We start from the raw sequence: 20708 nt of genomic DNA, 5'->3' as shown, positions 1-20708 counted from the left end.
TTTTTTGGTGCTGTTTGTGTGGTACCAAATATAGCCAAAATCTGATATAAAAAATGTTTTTATCTTAAAATTGATGCTGAAATTGAAAAGAGTAGATATGTTTTCATCTAAAAAAAGATTTGTTTTCAATTTATGTGAAAAAAATATTTTAGTGTGCCAGAACCACTTTTCGTGGAATTACCCTAATACGATTTTTAGTAGGGGGCCAAAAATGAGATTTGCTGGGGGACCGAAAATTTGAAGTTACGTTACTGATCTCAGCAGCAGGAAAAATTCAGCTATGTAAAACGAATGATGCGTTGGAGCATTGCATCAAAAAGAAGTACTTTTCCCGACTCTTAAAGCAATTTCGTTTTTAAACTTATGACTAAAAATGAAGTTAAGGCATTGGAGAAAAATAAAGTGTGATTGCTTACCTAAATCCCAGAGCTGTTTTATTAGGGAAAATACTTTTTTCTTTCATTAAACTAGCAAGATTCTGAACACTGTTACAAGACAACTCACTGTACTACTATTGGATTTTGATGGTGGATTGGAATAGAATTGGATTGAAATGTACCCTACAGAAGAACAGTTCTCCCAACGATTTTCCAAGGTCAACCGAACCCCCCTGTCTTTGTCGTCTGCATTTAGCGTGAAACTTGAGCCATAGTAATGCCTTTCCTTTTGTTATTTCTTATCTAACACCCCACTTTCTTGGAGACACATACGACCTTGAACAAAGAAGCGGGAACGGTCCGATCAAAAAAAGTGCTGGGCTACAGCAGAGCACGAAATGCTGCTTGTTTGATGAAGCATTCCGGAGGAAGTAAACAAATATATTTTGAAACTTTAAACCTTGTACATACGAAAAAAACATTTTTTTTTCTTTTGATGTCCCAATATTCTCTTCTGGAAAAATCCAAACAAAGGCACCTGAAGCCCGGGGCCCCCTCAGACGCAGGGGGCCCTTTTGGGAGCAATCAGCCCGCGCCTAAAATCCATAACTAACTGTCACTTTCCATGAGTTTTGACTGATAACTTACGATGTTTAAACGAAAAGCCGAAGGGCTAAATTTCGTAAGTCAGTCAACAATGTTACATGCTTATACAAGCAGAGATAATATCACACAGTGGAAGGTGCAGAATCAAATGTTAATGTGAAGAAATGAACATTGGAAACTTGTTAAAATCTTACCAAAAATTTATTGGTCCTTAGTAACTAAAATAAATAAACTAACAAAAATAAATTCATAAGAATAAACCCTGGCCATAAGTGGAGGCGGAGTTCGCAACTCCCCAACACCTATCGGACCTAACTCACAAGAGGCTGACGAACACAAAAGAAGAGAGAGAACAATTGGAATCGTTCGCCATTTATACTTGCCTCATTTGCATATGATTGGGCATCAAAGGATGCCAACCTAAAACTGAAACTTTACACGTGCCGAAAGAGTTGAGAAGTTAATCTAATTTGAATAAAGTAAATTTTATATTACATTACATTAGGAATGAGAACGCGGATAAATATCGTTTACCGATGTCTATCATATCCCCCCTTCTCATTCAGTAATGTTATTAAACTTTAAATTTTTATACAATTTTAATAGATTCAAAAATAACCCCAAAAAAATCCACAAAGGGCCAGGCTTAATCTTTTACAAAAATTTAACAATTCAACAATAAACAAATATGGATATATATCCATCATAATACATCATCCATCAGCAGATGCAGCTCAATGCATCACCGCTTATTTGATTGAAGTCCTTTCTCAAAAAAAAGTCCTTCTTGCCTATTGATGATCCACAGTCCAAGGAACTAGTAGTAAGTCCAAGATTAACATTTCCACTGCAAACTATCTTGTCAAACTGTAATTGACAAAAATACTCGAAACAGTATCTTTGAAAAAGATGGGCACAATGATTTTACAAAAAATTTTTTTTTTTTTTTTCACAATGACAAAATTATTTAAAACGCTTAGTTTCCAAAAATAAACTCTTGTCATTGAATCAAATTCCTCCATCTCAAAGATTAAACCAACGAGAAATTTGAAAAAGAATTTCAGTTGTTACAAAAATATTTATACTTTAATATCCCATTATATTTATTATACTAAACAATTTCATACCATTAAAAATTAACAAAATATTTGTTCACAAAAACGATTCAGTTCAAAACGGGTCTGCGGCTTCGTAAAAATATCGGCCCTATTGGATTTACTACCTACATGTTTTACGGTAAAAATGTCCCGTTGAATCAAATCACGAACAAAAAATAATTTTACATCAATAATGTTTTGTACGGTGATTTTCAATCGGAGATTTAACGAAGTCAATGGCCGATTGATTATCAACGTACATTACAGATTTAATTTTACTTTTTCTAACAATTCCCCAGGGTAAACATTCGTTTAATACACGGTCAAACCACATAAGCTCTTTAGACACTTCACAAAGGGCCACAAACTCACTTTCCATAGTGGAAAGGCTAATACAACGTTCCTTGAAGGTTCGCCATTCAATCGGCGCATTATCCAACAAAATTAACTGCCCCCTGAGTGAAGTTCGATCATCTCGATTAGCTGCATAATAGGCGTCAGAAAAAGCTATTAATTAGGTTCTATTACAATTTAATTTAAGTTTTAAATCTTTTGTTTGAAAAACATACCCCAGAAGTTTCAAAAGACCGTTCCAATGAATGACACCAGGGTTGCTTTGAAATTGACTGAATATATTGACCGCATAACAAATGTCCGGTCTCGTTCTGCTCGCAATGAAAGAAGGACAACCCAACAAATTACGATAAGGAATCTTTGACATTTCAAATTTTTCATTTTCTGTATTAGGACAATTCGATTTCGAAAAAACAGTACCTTTACAAATGGGCAATGATGAAACCGGAAAATTAAAATGTTTGAACTTTTCAAAAACTTCAATGATATATTTAGTTTGAAACAAATTCAAACCATTCTCAGTTCTTTCAAATTCAACACCTAACAGTTTTTTCGTTTTTCCGAGAACTTTTAAGCCAAAATTTTTCCTAAGTAAAATTAAAACATGATTTAAATTCTTTTCTTTCCGTGCGAGCAAAACAATATCGTCAACATATAACAATAAAATGACACATGAATTATAAACATAAACACAATTACATTCTTCAAATTTCTGAAAACCAATTTTCAATAAAACACTTTTTATCTCAAAAAACCACATACGGCCACTCTGGTGCAAACCGTAAATTGCTTTATTAAGCTTACAAACTAGATTTTCTTTCCCTTCTATTGCAAAACCCGATGGTTGTCTCATAAAGATGCATTCTTTTAGAGGTGCATATAAATAAGCATTTTTTACATCGCACTGCAAATCGAACCAACCTTCTGATATTTTCAAGGAAAAGAAAAATCGAACCAATGAAAAATGAATCGTCGGACTAAAAGTCTGATCGTATGATTCAGGGGATTGTGCATATCCCTGAGCAACAAGTCTCCCACGATACCTAACAATTTTTCCCGATTCATCTCTTTTAACATTGAAAACCCATCTTGATCCGATTGGTTTTTCATTTGCAGGCAAAGGTGTTAAATCCCACACTTTTCTAGAATGCATAACTTCTAATTCATCCCTCATTGAATCTAACCACTGGTCCTTTTGCTTAGATTTAAGAACCTGTTTGTAATTCTTAGGAATTACAATTTCATCATCTAGTCATAAGTTACATAAATTTAAATGAACAGTTTGATCAGAAATTTCACCTTGATATAAATTTTTACCATTAAAATCAAATAAATGTGGCTTAAACAAAATAGGATTTTTAGAACAATATTTTTCAACATCATTTAAAGAACGTAATCGTTTAGAAGAATGTTTCTCATAAAAATAAATATCAGTACGAGATTTATCTGACCTTGGGATTGCTTTCCTCACCCATTCTGTTTCACGCAGCTGGGCGCGTGGTGGGTTTTCCCCATTTTCACTCAAGTCAGAATTCGAATCTGATTCATCCCCGCTCGTCTCGATTTCACTCTCATCAGAAGATAAGAATTTAGACGGCGTACTCGGGCTTTCACTTCCGTTATCCGATTCAGAATTCGATTCATTTTCTGAATTTTCAGAATCTGATTGAATATTGGACCATTTGAGACAGGGACCCAGCACAGCTCCACTAGAGTCACTCTCTGATATATTTTTAAAAGCTTCTTTGTTATAAACATTTTCATTAAAATTTACATTTATACTTTCAAAAAATTTTCCGCTTTCGGGAATCCAGATACGAAAACCCTTAGTGTTAAATGCATAGCCCAAAAATATACCTTTTTTGGCTTTAACATCAAGTTTATGTCTTTGCTGACGGGGTGTTCCAAGATAACACAAAACACCGAAAGGTTTGACGTGCCTAGCACTTGGCTTACGTCCACCATATAACTCAAAAGGTGTTTTAGTTTGTCCTGAGTGACAAATCCTATTCCAAGTATAATTGAAATAAAGCATAGCATCCGGCCAAAATCTTTTACTTAGCCCGCTTTCTTCCAATAATACTGTTGCAGCATTAGCGGCTGAGCGATTGTACACTTCGGCCAAACCGTTCATCTCTGGACTGGAAATATTGGTTAACTCATGTTTTATACCATTATCCAAACAATAATTGTCAAAAACTTTATTTACGAATTCTCCCCCGTTGTCAGTTCTAACAGCTTTTACTTTAAGATTTAAAAATCTTTCAGCACGCTTTATGTGCCTTATGAAAATTTCTGGTACTTTGCTCTTTTCACTAATTGGATACAAAGCAGATTTACGTGAAAAATCATCAATAATTGATAAATAAAAACGTTCCCCCTTATTTCCCTTAATATGGGACCCCACACATCAGCATGAAGTAATTCAAGGGGACATTTAGACCGTATTTTACCTATTGGTTTAAATGAAACACGTTTAAATTTACCAATTTTACAATTTTCACAATCTATTTTTACGTTTTTGAATTTAGGCAGGCCATGGACACACTCAAATTCACCGCTCTTTCTGATACTATCGGTGTTAATATGTGCCAGCCTTCTATGCCACAATTCTAATTTTTCTACATTAGAGCATTCATTTTTCTCATTTTCGAAATGATCATTACTTTTATTTGGTTTTATACTTTCTTGATACGATTTATTATACAAAATTTGAGGTTTTACAAAATAAATGCCATTTCTTAAAATTGCTCTAAATATAAATCCATTTCGACCAGATATCGCCACGGAGCCGTTTCCCCCTTCAAACTTAGCACCCCCCTTATCGAATTTAGTAACCGATAACAAATTTTGACGCAGATTAGGAGAGTACATTACATCTTTTAAAACAATGATAGTATCATCAAACTTTAATTTCACAGTTCCCATCCCCAAAATGGGGAAAGTTTCATTTCTAACGGCTACAGCCATTTCTTTGTTTCGCAATGGTTTAAAGTCCTCAAACGCACTACGAATGTTGACGAAATGATGGGTGGAACCAGTGTCGAAAATAAATTCATCAGGGTCTTCTGATACTTCATTTAGATGTACTTCAGATATGAAAAAGTTCTGGTACTTACATGCTTCCTTTTCCACTGATGGGGAACTGCACCTTGCAGTTTTCTTGTTCGCCTTCCTCTTATTCCGGATTGGTGATCTTGACTTTCTGTTTCGTTGTTCGAGGTCCTTGTCAACCCTCTTATTTTGACACACATTCCTCTTATGACCGGGTTTATTACAGTTAAAACAAATTAGTTTCCCTTTTACTCCTTTCTTGTCAAAATTACCCGGTTTCTTTACAAAGTTAGCCTTGCCGATAATTTTATCATCCTCATCTTCTAGTCGAATTCGCGATTCCTCGGCAATAAGTTCGCTGACTACTTTATTAAATGTGAATTCCTGTGCAGTAGTTCTAAGAATAACTTGACAAATATTGTCAAATTCTGAGGGCAAATGACGCAAAATTTGAAAAATCAAATAATTTTCAGAGAAATTCGCGTCTATAGCCTTAATTCTTTCGAAAATTTGCCGAGTACGGGCAGCGAAAAGATTTATCGACTCTTCCTCTTTTATACGACATTGGGATAACTCTGAAAACAATGTCATATGCTGACAACGATTGTCAGGAAAGAAGTGATCTTTCAAAGCCTTCCAGGCATCAGCCGCGTTGACCTGATTTTCGATTATCTTTTTGAAATTTTTCTCCAAATTTAAATAAATTATGGATAGGGCCACATCTTGTCGATTTTGAAAATTACGAATCTCTTGCTCAGTAGCCTTTTTTTCATCATTAGAAAAAGGTTCTTTTTCAATGCCATTTACAATCTTCCACAGACCTCGTTCCATTAGGACAAATTTGATATCCGATGACCAACTCACATAGTTGTCAGACCTTAATTTTTCGATAGGAACACTCTGGGATGCCATGATTGATAAGAACACGAAAAACGCCAAAAATAAAAAAACCTAATTTCAAAAAAAAAACAACCAACAAAAATCTCAAAATATCCCCGAAAAAAAAAACCTAAATAGTGCAACTGTTACAGCTTCCCCCCTGGAACAAGTCCAGGTCTTCCGCTGAATTTAGCAGCCACTATTCTGCCTAACACCAAACCAACTATATCCCCCCATAAAATGCAAACGAAACGTCTGAGAAAAGTTTACACTACACATGGCTTAAAGATTCGATACAAATTTCCAAAAAGTAAAAGAAAAGCTTCTATTTTCACAGTTTTCATTCAACGCCGATGCGGGGAAAACAATTTGAAAAGATTTCCAAACACTTGTCATCTACCGATTCAGCAAAAAGACAAGTCAGTTACAACATTCCATTTCATCACAAAAACACGAAGTCTAATACTCTACTCTGCTGACAATTCGAAAACATCTTAATACATTTATATTACTCATGATACTGAACACGTAATTATTATGATACAATTGGGTAGGGCTGGGCCCATAACCCTTATGATAACTTACGATGTTTAAACGAAAAGCCGAAGGGCTAAATTTCGTAAGTCAGTCAACAATGTTACATGCTTATACAAGCAGAGATAATATCACACAGTGGAAGGTGCAGAATCAAATGTTAATGTGAAGAAATGAACATTGGAAACTTGTTAAAATCTTACCAAAAATTTATTGGTCCTTAGTAACTAAAATAAATAAACTAACAAAAATAAATTCATAAGAATAAACCCTGGCCATAAGTGGAGGCGGAGTTCGCAACTCCCCAACACCTATCGGACCTAACTCACAAGAGGCTGACGAACACAAAAGAAGAGAGAGAACAATTGGAATCGTTCGCCATTTATACTTGCCTCATTTGCATATGATTGGGCATCAAAGGATGCCAACCTAAAACTGAAACTTTACACGTGCCGAAAGAGTTGAGAAGTTAATCTAATTTGAATAAAGTAAATTTTATATTACATTACATTAGGATAAATATCGTTTACCGATGTCTATCATTTTCCACTCAAAATTACGACTTTCCATGCCAAATCCTCAAAAGAAAGTTTTTTCTCCTGAAAAAATCCAAAAGAAGACACCTGAAGCCTGGGGGGCCCCTTTAGACGAAGGGGGACCTATTGGGAGCAATCAGCCTGCGCCTAAAATCCATGACTAACTGTCAATTTCCATGAGTTTTGAGCATTTTTCACTCAAAATTACGATTTTCCATGGCAAATCCTCAAAACAAAAAATTTTGGTTTTGAGGATGTGTAACTTCGCGGCTCCGAGGTCCCTTGCTTTGTTGAAGGCCCAAGCTAGCACCTCATGCGCCTATGCGGTGATCCGCCACTGAGCTTAATGCAAATATAATGTAATAAATTATTCATAAAAAATGAAAATTAGGTTTTAGTAATGCATCAATTTAATTATTTAAATTCTTAATTAAAACTTGTTTGTGCAGTCGCTAGGAAATTAAATCCTAAATCGATTTTAAAGTTGGATCTCTCATCAAATTTTGCAGTTCCTAATAGTAAATATTACTCGTTAAAGCTTACTGTCAAAATTTTGTAAAGCAATCTCCTTAAGGCTTCAATTTGGTCGAACTTTGTCACGAAGGACCATCCCACAAAAAGTCATTGTTTCCTTCCTTCGTAACAAGATACGGCAATAGTGCGGCAAGAAAAGAGTGACAGTGGAACGGCCCAGAAGAACGGCCGGCCCAGCTAATATATATATATATATATATGTATATATATATATATATATATGTATATATATATATATATATATATATATATATATATATATATATATATATATATATATATGTATATATATATATATATATATGTATATATATATATATATATATATATGTATATGTATATATATATATATATATATATATATATATATATATGTGTATATATATATATATATATATATATATATATATATATATATATATTCGAAATGAAATTGAGGAAAACGGTACGTACATGTTAAAAAAAAAGAAAACGGCCCAAGTTAGGTACGTCCCATGTGGAATTTTCCACATCTCCCACATGGCCAGTCCGCCCCTGGATATATATATATATACACACAGTATAGAATAATATTTTTTATATCTATTTTCAGTTATTGCTTGATACACATATGTTGAAGACAATGCTCCTTGATCTACCATCTTTGGGATCTGTGACCCTAAGAAAACCACCTCCAATGTAAGATTTTTATTTATTTATTTTTTATTTATTTTTTGTGAATTATACTTTCTGTAGACTTTTATTTCAAGTAATCAGGTTTCACCTTGCCTTGAAGTGCCTTTGAATATGCATAAACATTTTAACCTTTATTTCTCCCCCCACCCCCACCCCTTCTTTGAAATTGAGTGTTACATTTTAATTTAATTGAATGTTTGGTTCATTCATCAATTTTCATTTTTTTTTTTTTTTCTAGTTCAAAATTGATTCACCTACACTTAAGCCTTAATATTCATCTTTTGTTTTGTTTTGTTTTTTAAATCTTGCACATGCAATTTACTTAAAATTAATTAAGATTGAAGACCTTAAAGCATGTTGAAATCTTTACATTATACATATTTATTTTTTTAATTGTAGGTTATATAAATATTGCTTGTCTTGTGGTAAAAATTCTTCCAATTTATCTAAGAACTTTTAACTGTGTTATTATTTAAGTAAGGTTCAATTTTCATAGAAAGATCAGTTTTTTTATTTTCTTAATTTATTTCTACTGCTATTTTGCTTGTATAAACAAAATCAGCTATCATAAATAACCTCTATTAAAAAAAACTTAAGAAAAATAAATTAAGTTTTTTTACTCAAACACGTAAAAGTAACCACCCCCCGCCTCCTTCTGCAGCACCACCATCGGCCGGCCGCCTGCCTCACGATGCTGCTCCTATAGCAAGCACCGTCTCCAGGTTGCATCCATATCCTACACACACACACCTACACTCACATACCTACACTCACATACACACAACTACACACACGCTCACACAAACATACACACGCACATACACACCCACACAAACACATACACAAAACACAGACACTCGTGATTGTGAAAAACATAATTTGAATTCAAGATGTCAAAATTCAAATTTTTTAATTTATCTATGTTTTTTAAAAAAAAATAAACAAAATTATTTTGATTTACCACTACTGTGATGAAGAATAATCAATTTTTGAGTTCTATTTACTGTTCTTTCTTACTCCCTGCCATTTTTTAAAATAATATCAGGGGGCTCTGCCCTCTGCTCGCTGACGCTCACCAACCCCTGAAGATTATTTCGCAATCTTATTTAAATCGTATATTAGAAAAAATTGGGTTGAAAAATGTGTTACAAGTTCCATTTTGAACAAATAAAAGTCCCTCTCTCACTTCCGTAGAGAATTGAATTTAAATACAGAGCTCATGATTAGAATACAAGACAAAAAGAACTTGATAGAAATATGCATAACCAAGGAGTAGAAAGAAAAAAAACACTTTGAAGAGCACTCCTTTCCTGGGTACGAAACTAACTTATACCATCTTGCACATCTATTCGCAACTCCAATAAACTATAGGGGGCACTGCAGCCACTGTCTAATGGCAGATGAAAAAGGTAAAACAAACAAATGCCGTAACTTGCATCTACGCTTAGTGAATGGCAGTAATTTTTCATCGTGTTTGTGGGAAGCTTCTTTTCTATTCTTCTGAAATTACATTACACCATAAACTGTCTGAAGCCTGTAATTTGCCCCAAAGGAAGCACATGGAATGGAATGTTTTACCTTTTTCTTTAGTATTGTTAATCACCGCAAGGTAGAGTATTCGAGCTCCGGAGTTGCGAATAGGTGCTAGGGGACTCCTGAGCATCGCAACACTGCAGTTTTGTACGTTTGAAAAGTTGATTTCAAATTCTTGGTCTCTAGTAATATATTTTGCTGTTTCGCTCAATTTATGGGAAATTTTTGCTTAAAAGATTATTACAAAAAATAAACTAATTCGAATTAAAAAAAAAAAAAAAAACAGGTGCATACCCCCAGGGCTTGAAGTAATTTTGTTCAAAATTTCAAGGCTGTAGGTACTATACTGTCTCCTCGAGACAGACCAGCCACAGACTTCCTTTTTCAGTTTCACTGACCTTACTTTTCTTTTTTTAATTTTTAGAGAAGCAGAGTATTACAGGACAAGCAAGAAATGAAGCTCAGCTTAATTCACCACAAATAAAAAATTAAAATAAATGGACTTTAATTATGAGTTAATCCAAAAATATTTTAGTGCACAATGACTTTTGTGACATGTTCTTTTTCTGCCTAAAAAAATTACTTTTACATTTTTTTTAATGTTTGCAGGGGTCGATCCAGGTTTTATTTTTTGGGTCCCCATTTTGTGAAAAGGCAAAATATTTTTGTCAAATTTCTTTATTTTTGTAAAAAAGACCTTCTCGTGATTTTTTTCTTGGAATAGATTATATTAAAGCATTTTTAGCTGTCGTATCGTTATAGAAAAGCCTTAGACAGGTTTTAGGGGTGATTGCAAGTTCTTGAAGAATACCTGAAAGCTGTCAAGAGAAAATGCGCTGGGGGAGGGGGGAAGTAAGACCCTTAACATTTTATTCGTAATTTGACACCTACATTACATTTATTGCTTTTTACAAATATACATATGCAAGGCACACTTTCTTAAGGTGAACGTCTCACAACAGATTTCCTGTTTGCCCCTCTCAAATACTTTAAGAGCAATGAAAATTGCACATGCTGCTGAACGTAATGATAACTCCTAATAAATACAATATGAACAGACTCAAAGATATCAGATATTTCTTAACACAGTAGTGAAATACTCATTAAAGATTCCATGTATGTGTTTGAAAAACTTAAAAGTAATTAAAACCCAAAATAAAACTGCACCAGCATTCAGCGTTTAATTTTTTGACTTTTGACGTTCTTACAAAGTAGGTATTTCGTTTAAAACTTTGCAATTTAATGATGTTAATAAATATATAAGAAATTTTATTTGTTTGCCTCTTAACAAGGTACAGTAAACATAAAAAATGCGAAAAATTCGTTTACCATGGCCGATGTAAGGAAATCAAGATCTTCAAAACAAATAAAAATATAAAAACAGCATGTAAAATAATTTTATTTTAAGTAAAGTTATTTTAGAATTGGATTTTGAAACTGAACACAAATTAATACTAAATATATATTGCGTAATGAAAGTAAAATTTAAGATTTTCCTGAAAACAAGCTACCAATCACAAGTGTCCCTCTCCCGTCCCTCCTCTCACGCTCTCAAGCAAAAACACCTCATGCAGCAAGCAAAAAGATAAGATGGGTTAAGGTGGAAGAGGCTCCCGCGTAGATGCGTACATATTTGCGGTTAAAAAATATTGTGAAAAGGCTGCCTTTTTATAAATTTTTGTGAAGGGACTGCTTTTACGACGCGGAATTTTGTGAATGGGGCCGCTTTTGCGGCGCGGAATTTTGTGAATGGGGCCGCTTTTGCCATGCGGAATTTTGTGAAGGGGCCGCAAAGCGGCCCCAATTTGGCGCTGGATCGACCCCTGGTTTGGTTTTATTTAGCATCACCTAGAGATGATGTGAAAAAATATTGGTGTTTAAATTTAATTCCTCTTTCATTTTATGACAAATTTTAAGTGTATGAACATTTTTTGGAGCCGTTGTACCACATACACATCGGAACCACATACATACGTACGGTATATGTAGGTATGTATATATTAACATTTTTGTAATGTTTTCCAGATACACAAAAATTGTTGTAAAGGGAATGACTAAGGCAGAAATGATATTAAAAGTAAGTTATAATTACTTAAATGATCACAAAACATTACTCTTGAAATTTGTTATTTTGTTTGTTTTTATCTATTTTGAAATTCAAAATTTTGATTTAGTCATTTGAACTTAATAATTTTTTTTTTTGTTGATTGTCAAATATAGATCTCTTTCAGATGAAAATAATCATCAATATAATACCGGCATAGTAGGCTACTGCCTATTTTAATATCAGTCATCAAACACCCTTTTGAAATTATTAAAACTCTTCACAAACGCTTCTCTCAAGTTTTTCAATAAATTGTTTTCTTCAGTTTTTACAGAAATGATTTTTTAGAACTTAATGGTAATAATCAGGTTGAAACAATCTTATATGAAATCTTACATGAAATACACCGCCAGCTCAGTCAATTCCAGCCGAGGACTGCAGTTTCGTGCTTATTAGCACTCATCAGCCCGGCATAGGAAGTGTCTGAGCTGGAGGTGGAAAATCTCTTAAGGAAGCCAAGAGTGCCAAACAAACAGTAGCTAATACAGAATTAGCACAGACCAGACGAGTGACCGAAGCAATGGTTCGGTTCAACTCGAAGATTGAAGGCAAGGTTGGTATATTCAATAAGTTACCGCCCTCTAGCCAGGGCTAAGGCAGAAAAAGGTTTTCTGCCCTATCCCTGGCTATAGGGCGGTAACTTACTGAATAATCTTATAATTGACTACAATTTATTGAATAATCTTATAATTGTGACTACAACTTCAAACTTTTCACATCCAGTAACATTGCTTTTATTAATTATTATATTAATACTCAATATTTTTAATGCATAAATCATATAAATTTTCTTGATAGTTCATGCTGAATAATTTGTTAACTATCACAATTAGTTGAGAGTTAATTATCTATCTGGTAAAACTAAAAATATTAATTTCAGCTGTACAAAAATATATAAAATATCATTTGTTGTGCAGAAAGGAATCCATAAAAATGTTGCTTGAAATTTTGTATTCTCTTACATTTTTCACTTAAATTTGTTCACCTGGCTAAACGTTGTTTGTGCAGTTTAGCCGATCCATGGCTTTGTTTGAAACATTTGTTTATAATTTGTAGGTGGTAATGGCTCCACATGAAAATGCGGAAAATTTTGTTGATAATTATATGAAGCTCTTACCAGAATCGGATATAACAGAATTTCAAAAAGTTCTTGATATGAAGGTAAGGAATATATAATCATGATTACATGAGAATCAATGTATTTGATAACTATGCAGCAAGACATAACCCACAGAATTACAAATCGTCCTCCCCCCTCTATATTGATTATTAACATGTTTATGTATGCTTTATTCAATAGTTGCATCAATTTCAGAAATAACGTTTAAAAGTAGTATTGTTGTTCAAAAAATGGCTTATTTGTTACAACTTTGTAAGAAATGTACAATTATATGGATGGAAATTTGATTCACCCCACCTTAGTTTTTTCTTCCCTTCACCAACCTATATTTTAATGTTAACATAGATTTGCTATTTTAATCGGTATGTTGTGCAAATGTCTCAAAAACATCTTTACACAGCTTTACTTTTTATTAGATGGTGATTTAGCTATGCTTCAGGAAATATGTTGTCTTGTCATTCCCCACTATATAATTATGACTTTTTTATAATTTATTTAATCAAATAAAGTATTTGTTCTGGCAAATTTGTACATAATAACCTCCCCCCCCCCCCCTTTTTTTTCTTTCTCTAGGGTTTGAAGCGAAGTGAACAAAATGTGATGACAGATATATTCCGATCTCATCAAACATCCTTGCCAAATTTAATTCATTCTGATGAAAGCGATAAGTCAACTCTTACTTCAGTCACTCCTACAACACCAGAGCATGAATCAAGTCGCATTAAGAGACTGGAGAAACTAATTAAACGGTTGTAAAATATATAGGTTATATTTATTTTATTTGTAATTAGTTTTAATAAAAATTATATTTTTGTTATGTTGTAAATTAGTGGTATGTTTCATGACTCAACTCTAGTTTCATACTATTCTATATGAAAATAACTTTGATGTATTTAACCTTTAGCTTCTTTTTATTGGAATCGATGTACACTTTGTAGTTTTTGAACAGAAAAATATTTTTTGAAACTTTGTTCAAAAAGAAGTATTCTGCCATGCTAAGCACAAAAGTAGTATCTGTAGTCAAGCTCAAACTGAGGAATTGCTTTTTAAAGTTTTACACCTTTTTATACACTTGATTGATATGCCACCTTTTTCAAAAATTCTTTTTTTGATACTTCCCACTCTCAAATAACCATAGAACATTGTATTTAGATGAAGTACGTTACAAAGAGCCACTTTTTGACAAGGACTCAATTTTATCTAAAAGTGCAAGTACAACTTTTGTGCTTTGCACAGCAGTATAGATTGGATATGAACTTTTTTTTTACGTTAAATTTTTTAGCCGTAAATGGGATGGAGCGAGTGTCTCTTAAGTCTGGTAAAAGTTGAAAAGGATTTTTTAAAAAGATTTACGTTCACATGGCTCAATGCGGAATAGGCTTCTGCATACAATGCACTAATAAACAGAAAATCCTAATTTTTGGACTTGCGTCAGTCTGGCTCTGAGGTACAGAAATTATCCTTGATTACTTTTAATGCATCAAACAAGAAATTGGTAACATTCGAAAAAGATTCTATGAAAACAATCAATACATCTGCTGCTCTTCTTATGCCTTATATTGGGAGGGGGGGGACTTTTTTTATTGATGGAGTTACGTTAGCAAGGAAAATCTAGCAATGGTCATAAATAAAATTCGACTTTTCCAATATTTTCTCAACGACGTTCGACTTATCGAAAATAAATAACATTACTTCCACATTCAGTTAGACGGGAATCAAGATTCACCTCAGCTTGTCGAAGTTTTCTGCTCATCGGAAGTTCGACATGCCAAAATTTCACTGTTTAAGCAAATCTAATTAGATAACTCGCATTTTAGGGGGGGGGGGGATGTTTTGAAATGTCTTTAATTTTTAATACTGTTTTAAATTGATTTTTAGTCATCATTCAGGAATGGATCATCCAATTCTCTGGATTTTTCATGGGAGCATTGATGTTTACCAAATGACATGCAAAAACTGATATGATCTATGAATTTCAGTTCATTTTTATACCCAATGATAAAAACTTATAAAGTTGTTGATTTCAAATTTATAATACATAATTTCAGTGTATTATAAATTTGTGAAGTCATTAGTAAAGATTCATATTCGATAAATCTTCAATAATGGAAGTTTTTAAAATCATTCACTTATTCCAAATGTAGACAAAACAAGCTTCTCTCAGAACCTTGATATGTGTACAAGTTTTAAGGGAGAATTTTACAGGGTAATTGGTCTCATTTGGGGGGTGCTTTACAACATTTGACGAGACAGGTACTTAAATTGCCTGTGGGCTGGGGTACCCACGAATGAAGCATTAAAAATTAAAAAACGGATGCTAAAATTCAAGAGCAAAGATATCTCTCACAGCTTTATGTGTTGTGTGGAGGAGATCAAACTTATGGGAAGAATAAAAAGTTTAAAATATTTTTGCATTTTATTCTTTTTATATTCCTATACATTAATGGTTTTGCTTTTTTTTTTCTTTCAAAATTTTCTTTTATTCCACATATAGGTATTTCAAAATTTTTTTGAGAACAGAAATAGCACCATACTAATTTGATGATATACACACCTGCAGAAAAAATCTCCCTTTTATTCCTATTTAAATTTAGTCAATGCACAATCATCATGCTAGTTGAAAACACTTCCTTTGAACTAGTAGTTAATCATTGAAACATCCCGACCTTTGTCTACATTGCAGCATGTTTCTTTATACATGTTTGTCCAAGTTTGGGGCTGTCCATTACTTTTGACCCTTTTGTCACAAAATGACACTTCACGAAACAAACTACCCTCCATCACATGTCACTATTACATAAGCCATACTCTCATTTTAAAAATGCTTCATCTCACCTGTTATTCTCTTGTCACAATGATAACTTCACGTATCCCATACCCCCTCAAATCATGACATTTGAGTGAGAAGCAAAAGGATGTAAGTGGATATTTTCAGGTTTTGAGTAAAACTCGTTAAAAGATAAGGTCCTAGGTAGGATATTAATACATAAGGTTTTCTAAATCACGCTAGATAATTTTCACTCCATGGTCCCCCACACCTACCATTATTTATGGTTTAACCAGTTGAATGGGACCCTGAAGACTGCTCTGATTTTTCGATCCCAACCAGAAACAGAGCAATCCATGGTACAGCACTTCAGAGTTATTGTTTCACTTGGAGGATTTTAATCACAAGCTTATTTAACGTCCCCCAATCACCATTAATGAAGACAGTGATCTTCAACCAGCTAGGATCGAACCCGGGACCCTCTCCCCCGTTACAAGTTTGGTGCCTTACCAATCAAGCCACTACATCATGCCGTATAACAGAACCTACCAAGGGTACTAGTACTATCTCTTGCCGCCAGACAGAGGACCTATCATTTGTACTGGTTATCTCCAAATTTTTAACACTATTTTTTTTTTTTTGGATTAAGGCACTTACATCCCTTTGCTTTTCACTACCTCATATGAGGCAGTGAGAAGCAAAGGGATGTAAGTGGACATTTTCAAGTTTTGAGTAAAACATGTTTAAAGATAACATCCTAGGTAGGCTTTCATTGATTTTTTTTTTCTAAATCGTGCTGTATAGCAGCAACTACCAGGGCTACTAGTACCATCTCTTGCTTCAAGACGGAGAGGTTCACCTACCATGTGTACTGGTTATCTCCAAATTTTTAATTTTGCAACACTTACATCCTTTTGCTTCTCACTACCTCATATGTTGACAGTCACTTTTAATAAACCAAAAACCACACAGCTATGTGTGGCTATGTAACAGCCCTGTCATTTTAAACCTGAAACATTGATATCACTCATTGAACTTTAAATTAAAACATTGGATTTTTCAACATTTATTGTTTTTCAATGACTAACATCATGTGAAAGATTCCTAAAATTAGACTAATTTTTATTTGTGATTCGAGTTCTGCAATGTATTTGTATACTTATATCTTCACAGTAAAACTATATTGGGCTCTCCTCTGATATGCCCCCCTCTTGGCGAGATTTTAATTTTTCGCTCGATACGAAAATCACCAATAAGGCGATAACTTGGCAACCCTGGTTTTGCAACTTGAACGCTGGAAAGTAGTTTCTCAAAGTCTGTCTTTTTGCACGTGTGTGTGTGGTAGGAGGTAGGTGCTCATATGTTCCGCTCTTAGGGAGATTTTAAGTTGAATACTCTAAAATAAAGTTTCAATTCAAACTTTATTTTAGAGTATTCTTTTTCTTGTTGTTTTTTAATGTTAATTTAGTTGAATTTTCTATTTTAATTATGAGTTCGGTTTGTGATGTTGTCCAAATGTATCAATTGAAATTTTTGAATGAATCTTCTTTTTCTTTTTCGTCAGGTCGTCCAACGTTTGGACGTACCGGAGTCCTAAATAGATTTTTTATATATATATTTTATATTTAAATATTTTTGTAAAGTAATGATAATAAAAAATGGGATAATTTCCCTAAGAGCGGAACATATGTGCACTGCCTCACGTGAGGAAGTAAAAGAAAAGTAAAAAAGGTAAGTGAACATATTTTGAATTGTGTTTTTAGTGTGTTTCTGGTAGTTTGTATTTTGGTCTGGTTGGCATTTTTGTAGCACAAAAATGGTGTTAATTTCACATAAAATCTGTGACTTTATTGTATACTGAACGGAGGAGATCTGCGACTTATATCCGACTGTGATGTATATTAAAAGTCGGAGGGATAACGGACCGAGCGGCAGCGAGGTCCTGGCGAGCCCGAGGTCTCATAGTACTTTCGTAATGAGACCGAGGCAGGGCCGGCGAGCCGAGGTCTCATTACGAAAGTACTATGAGACCGAGGGCTCGTATCCCGGAGGAACAACGGAAAAAAATTAATGCATTAATTTCATTAAATAATTAATGACATAATTTGAATTTTTCCTGTTGGCGCTAAAAAAGCATCGCTAAGAACGATGTATGACATATGACGTCATACATAGTTTTCTTGGCGACGCTTTTTTGGCGCCAACAGGAAAAAGTCGCCAAGAGGGGGGTATATCAGATTTGTTCCCTATATTGCATGTAATATATAGCTCAAACATAACTTTTCTTAAAAATTACTGAAAAAATGCATGTTTTTTTTTTCTTAAGTTGTTTTGCCAATATTGCTTTATCAGATTAATTAAAACAAAACTCTGGATCACAAACACTAGATCAATCAGAAGAATCAAAGCTTGAGTCTGCTTTCTCGGGATTTTAATAGTTTTCTCATAATTTTGAAAATTATTCTCAGATGTAATTTCATAACAGTTTTTCATCCCCATAAATCATAACAAGTTATGAAACATCCTGCTGAAAAATTCAATTAAGGCTTTATACATTTTGTTCAGGCCAGTCATTTCATATTTTTCCAGGAGAGGGGGAGAAAGGGCTTGCACTCAATGAAGATTTTATTGGAAAACAGCAAACATCACACGCACTAAAATGTAAAAATATTTTTTCTAAGTTGGGCAGGGGGGATCAATTGACCCTCCTAAATGATGGGCCTGATTTTTGTTTGGCATTTATAAAAACAATTATACTAAAAATATTTGGGAGAGTAGAATATCAAATAATAGATAAGCAGGTGTTCATAAAAGGATGTTGCAGATAATCTAATCAAGGGAGAAAAGCCTATAAATTTGAGAAGGAAATTCAATCTCATTAAAGGGCATAGTATGTAAAAACTATGCACAGTTACTAATGGATTTTTTCTGTCCCCCCAAACTTTAGCTGTTTTTAAACAGTAAATTTTGTTAACATAACATTTGCACTTATTTGTACTCAACAGTCGTCAAATTCAAATAATGTACTTTTAATAATTTTAATTTTCTTAATCAAAACACAAGCCTATTATATACTTTATATTTCAGTTTTGTTAATTGTAAATATGGCAGAAGTTTGCAATGAATATGTTTAAGAGTTACAAACTTTTTTCAATGTAAGAAAATTAATCGATTTCATGTAACTAATGTAAGGATAGAAGCTATTTGTGAAATACATTTTATTTTTGGTATACAGCTTTATAAAAATAGATATAAAAATATGAAACATATAAAATGGATAAAAAGAAATGCTTCATACCCAAAGGATATATTTTTGAACACAAATAACTGAAATCCACATTTTTTAAACTCTTACCCTAAACCTTACAGACAATTTTTTAAATGTACGGCTTTTTAATAAAAATTTTCCACGGTTAAAATTTTTGAATTGAATAATTCAACAATGTACAAAGTTAAAACTTTGGTGTGCAACTTGCTTAAAATTGTAGACACTCAAAGAAAATCATACAATGCTTAATATAGTCACCATAAAAGTTGTTCAAATACAGTACTTATATCAAACCATTGGTTAACTCTTCTTCATAAACATCACCATTGGTCAATTTGGTCTCTGTTATTTTTTTTTCCACGTCGGATTCTGCTGCAACTGCTAGTCTCTGCACAGGTATAAGTTCAATTCCTGTCACATAGTGCCTGCACGTCCAGTTAGGATCAAACCGAAGTGAGGTTCGATAACATTCTTTCCCCTTTTCTTTCGGAAATTGATTCACCGTTTCCGAATATTGCGAAACCACTGTTTTACGCTCGAATTCCACGGATTCATAGTAGGTGATGCCTTCGTCCACGGTCAGAACGGTCACAAAATGTCTGGCTACCATTTTCGGAACAAACAGGGCAGAACTGAGGTATGATTTTTCATTATTATACCGGCATGTACTTCGAAATTCGGAGGTTAGCCGGGCGCCTTCCTTTCGTAGGCTGACACTTTCCAAATAGGCTTTCGGAATCATGTCGTTCGCGCGTGCGGATTCCCTGCAGACTGTGTGGTGTGCCGGTCTTTTCGCTCTTTCTACCACTTGTTTGATTGTAGAGGTGTTTTCCTCTTGATGAATGACGTCATGAACCGTTAGGAAAATGACGTAACAGGATGCTGAGTGGGTGGGTTTTTGCGACTTCGGTTTCTTATCCCGGCGTGGAATTTTTGTTTTCTTCTATTCGATTCTTTCTTTTTTCGATCGCCAGAATTGTTTCGTTTGTTTTGTTGGAAGAAAATAAAAATCGCCGTGATTGCTTGTGTTTCAGGAAAACGGTCTGTCAGTTGCGTAGTTACGGGATTTGGCAATTTTAAATATTTGCGCTGAAATACCCTCTATGAAGATTGCATTGCATTGCTTGAAGTTTCGAATATCTGATCGAAAAAAATAATTTTCAGTCGTGAAATATTTCGTGAATCTCATCAGTAGTAGTTATTAATTTTCGGGTGAATTGTTAGAATTTTCAATCAAGAAAGCATCAAATCTTTTGAGCTTGGAGGATTT

At 33.7% G+C, this 20708-nt stretch overlaps 2 protein-coding genes across 2 annotated transcripts in view; one reads left to right on the top strand and one right to left on the bottom strand.

Annotated features, from left to right (window-relative positions):
* Positions 1-14211, top strand: part of LOC129228320 (vacuolar protein sorting-associated protein 53 homolog) — a 52810-nt gene extending 38599 nt beyond the window's left edge. Inside the window, exons 5-8 of the mRNA XM_054862995.1 lie at positions 8564-8649; positions 12205-12256; positions 13340-13444; positions 13977-14211. Coding sequence (XP_054718970.1) covers positions 8564-8649; positions 12205-12256; positions 13340-13444; positions 13977-14159 — 426 coding nt within the window. The 3' untranslated portion in view covers positions 14160-14211. The remainder of the gene's footprint in view (positions 1-8563; positions 8650-12204; positions 12257-13339; positions 13445-13976) is intronic.
* A 5351-nt stretch (positions 14212-19562) lies between these two features.
* Positions 19563-20234, bottom strand: LOC129228116 (uncharacterized). Its single transcript, XM_054862759.1, has one exon. The coding sequence runs from the start codon at positions 20178-20180 to the stop codon at positions 19722-19724; it is 459 nt and encodes a 152-aa protein (XP_054718734.1). The 5' UTR covers positions 20181-20234; the 3' UTR covers positions 19563-19721.
* Between the last annotated feature and the right edge of the window lie 474 nt (positions 20235-20708).

This window comes from Uloborus diversus, chromosome 8 (genome assembly GCF_026930045.1).
Source record: "Uloborus diversus isolate 005 chromosome 8, Udiv.v.3.1, whole genome shotgun sequence".
Lineage (NCBI taxonomy): Eukaryota > Metazoa > Arthropoda > Arachnida > Araneae > Uloboridae > Uloborus > Uloborus diversus.
This window is presented reverse-complemented; position numbering and strand designations above follow the sequence as displayed.

What these genes read in the sequence shown, in the direction of transcription:
- LOC129228116 (XM_054862759.1), bottom strand. Translation starts at nt 20,180, where the DNA reads ATGATTCCGAAAGCCTATTTGGAAAGTGTCAGCCTACGAAAGGAAGGC.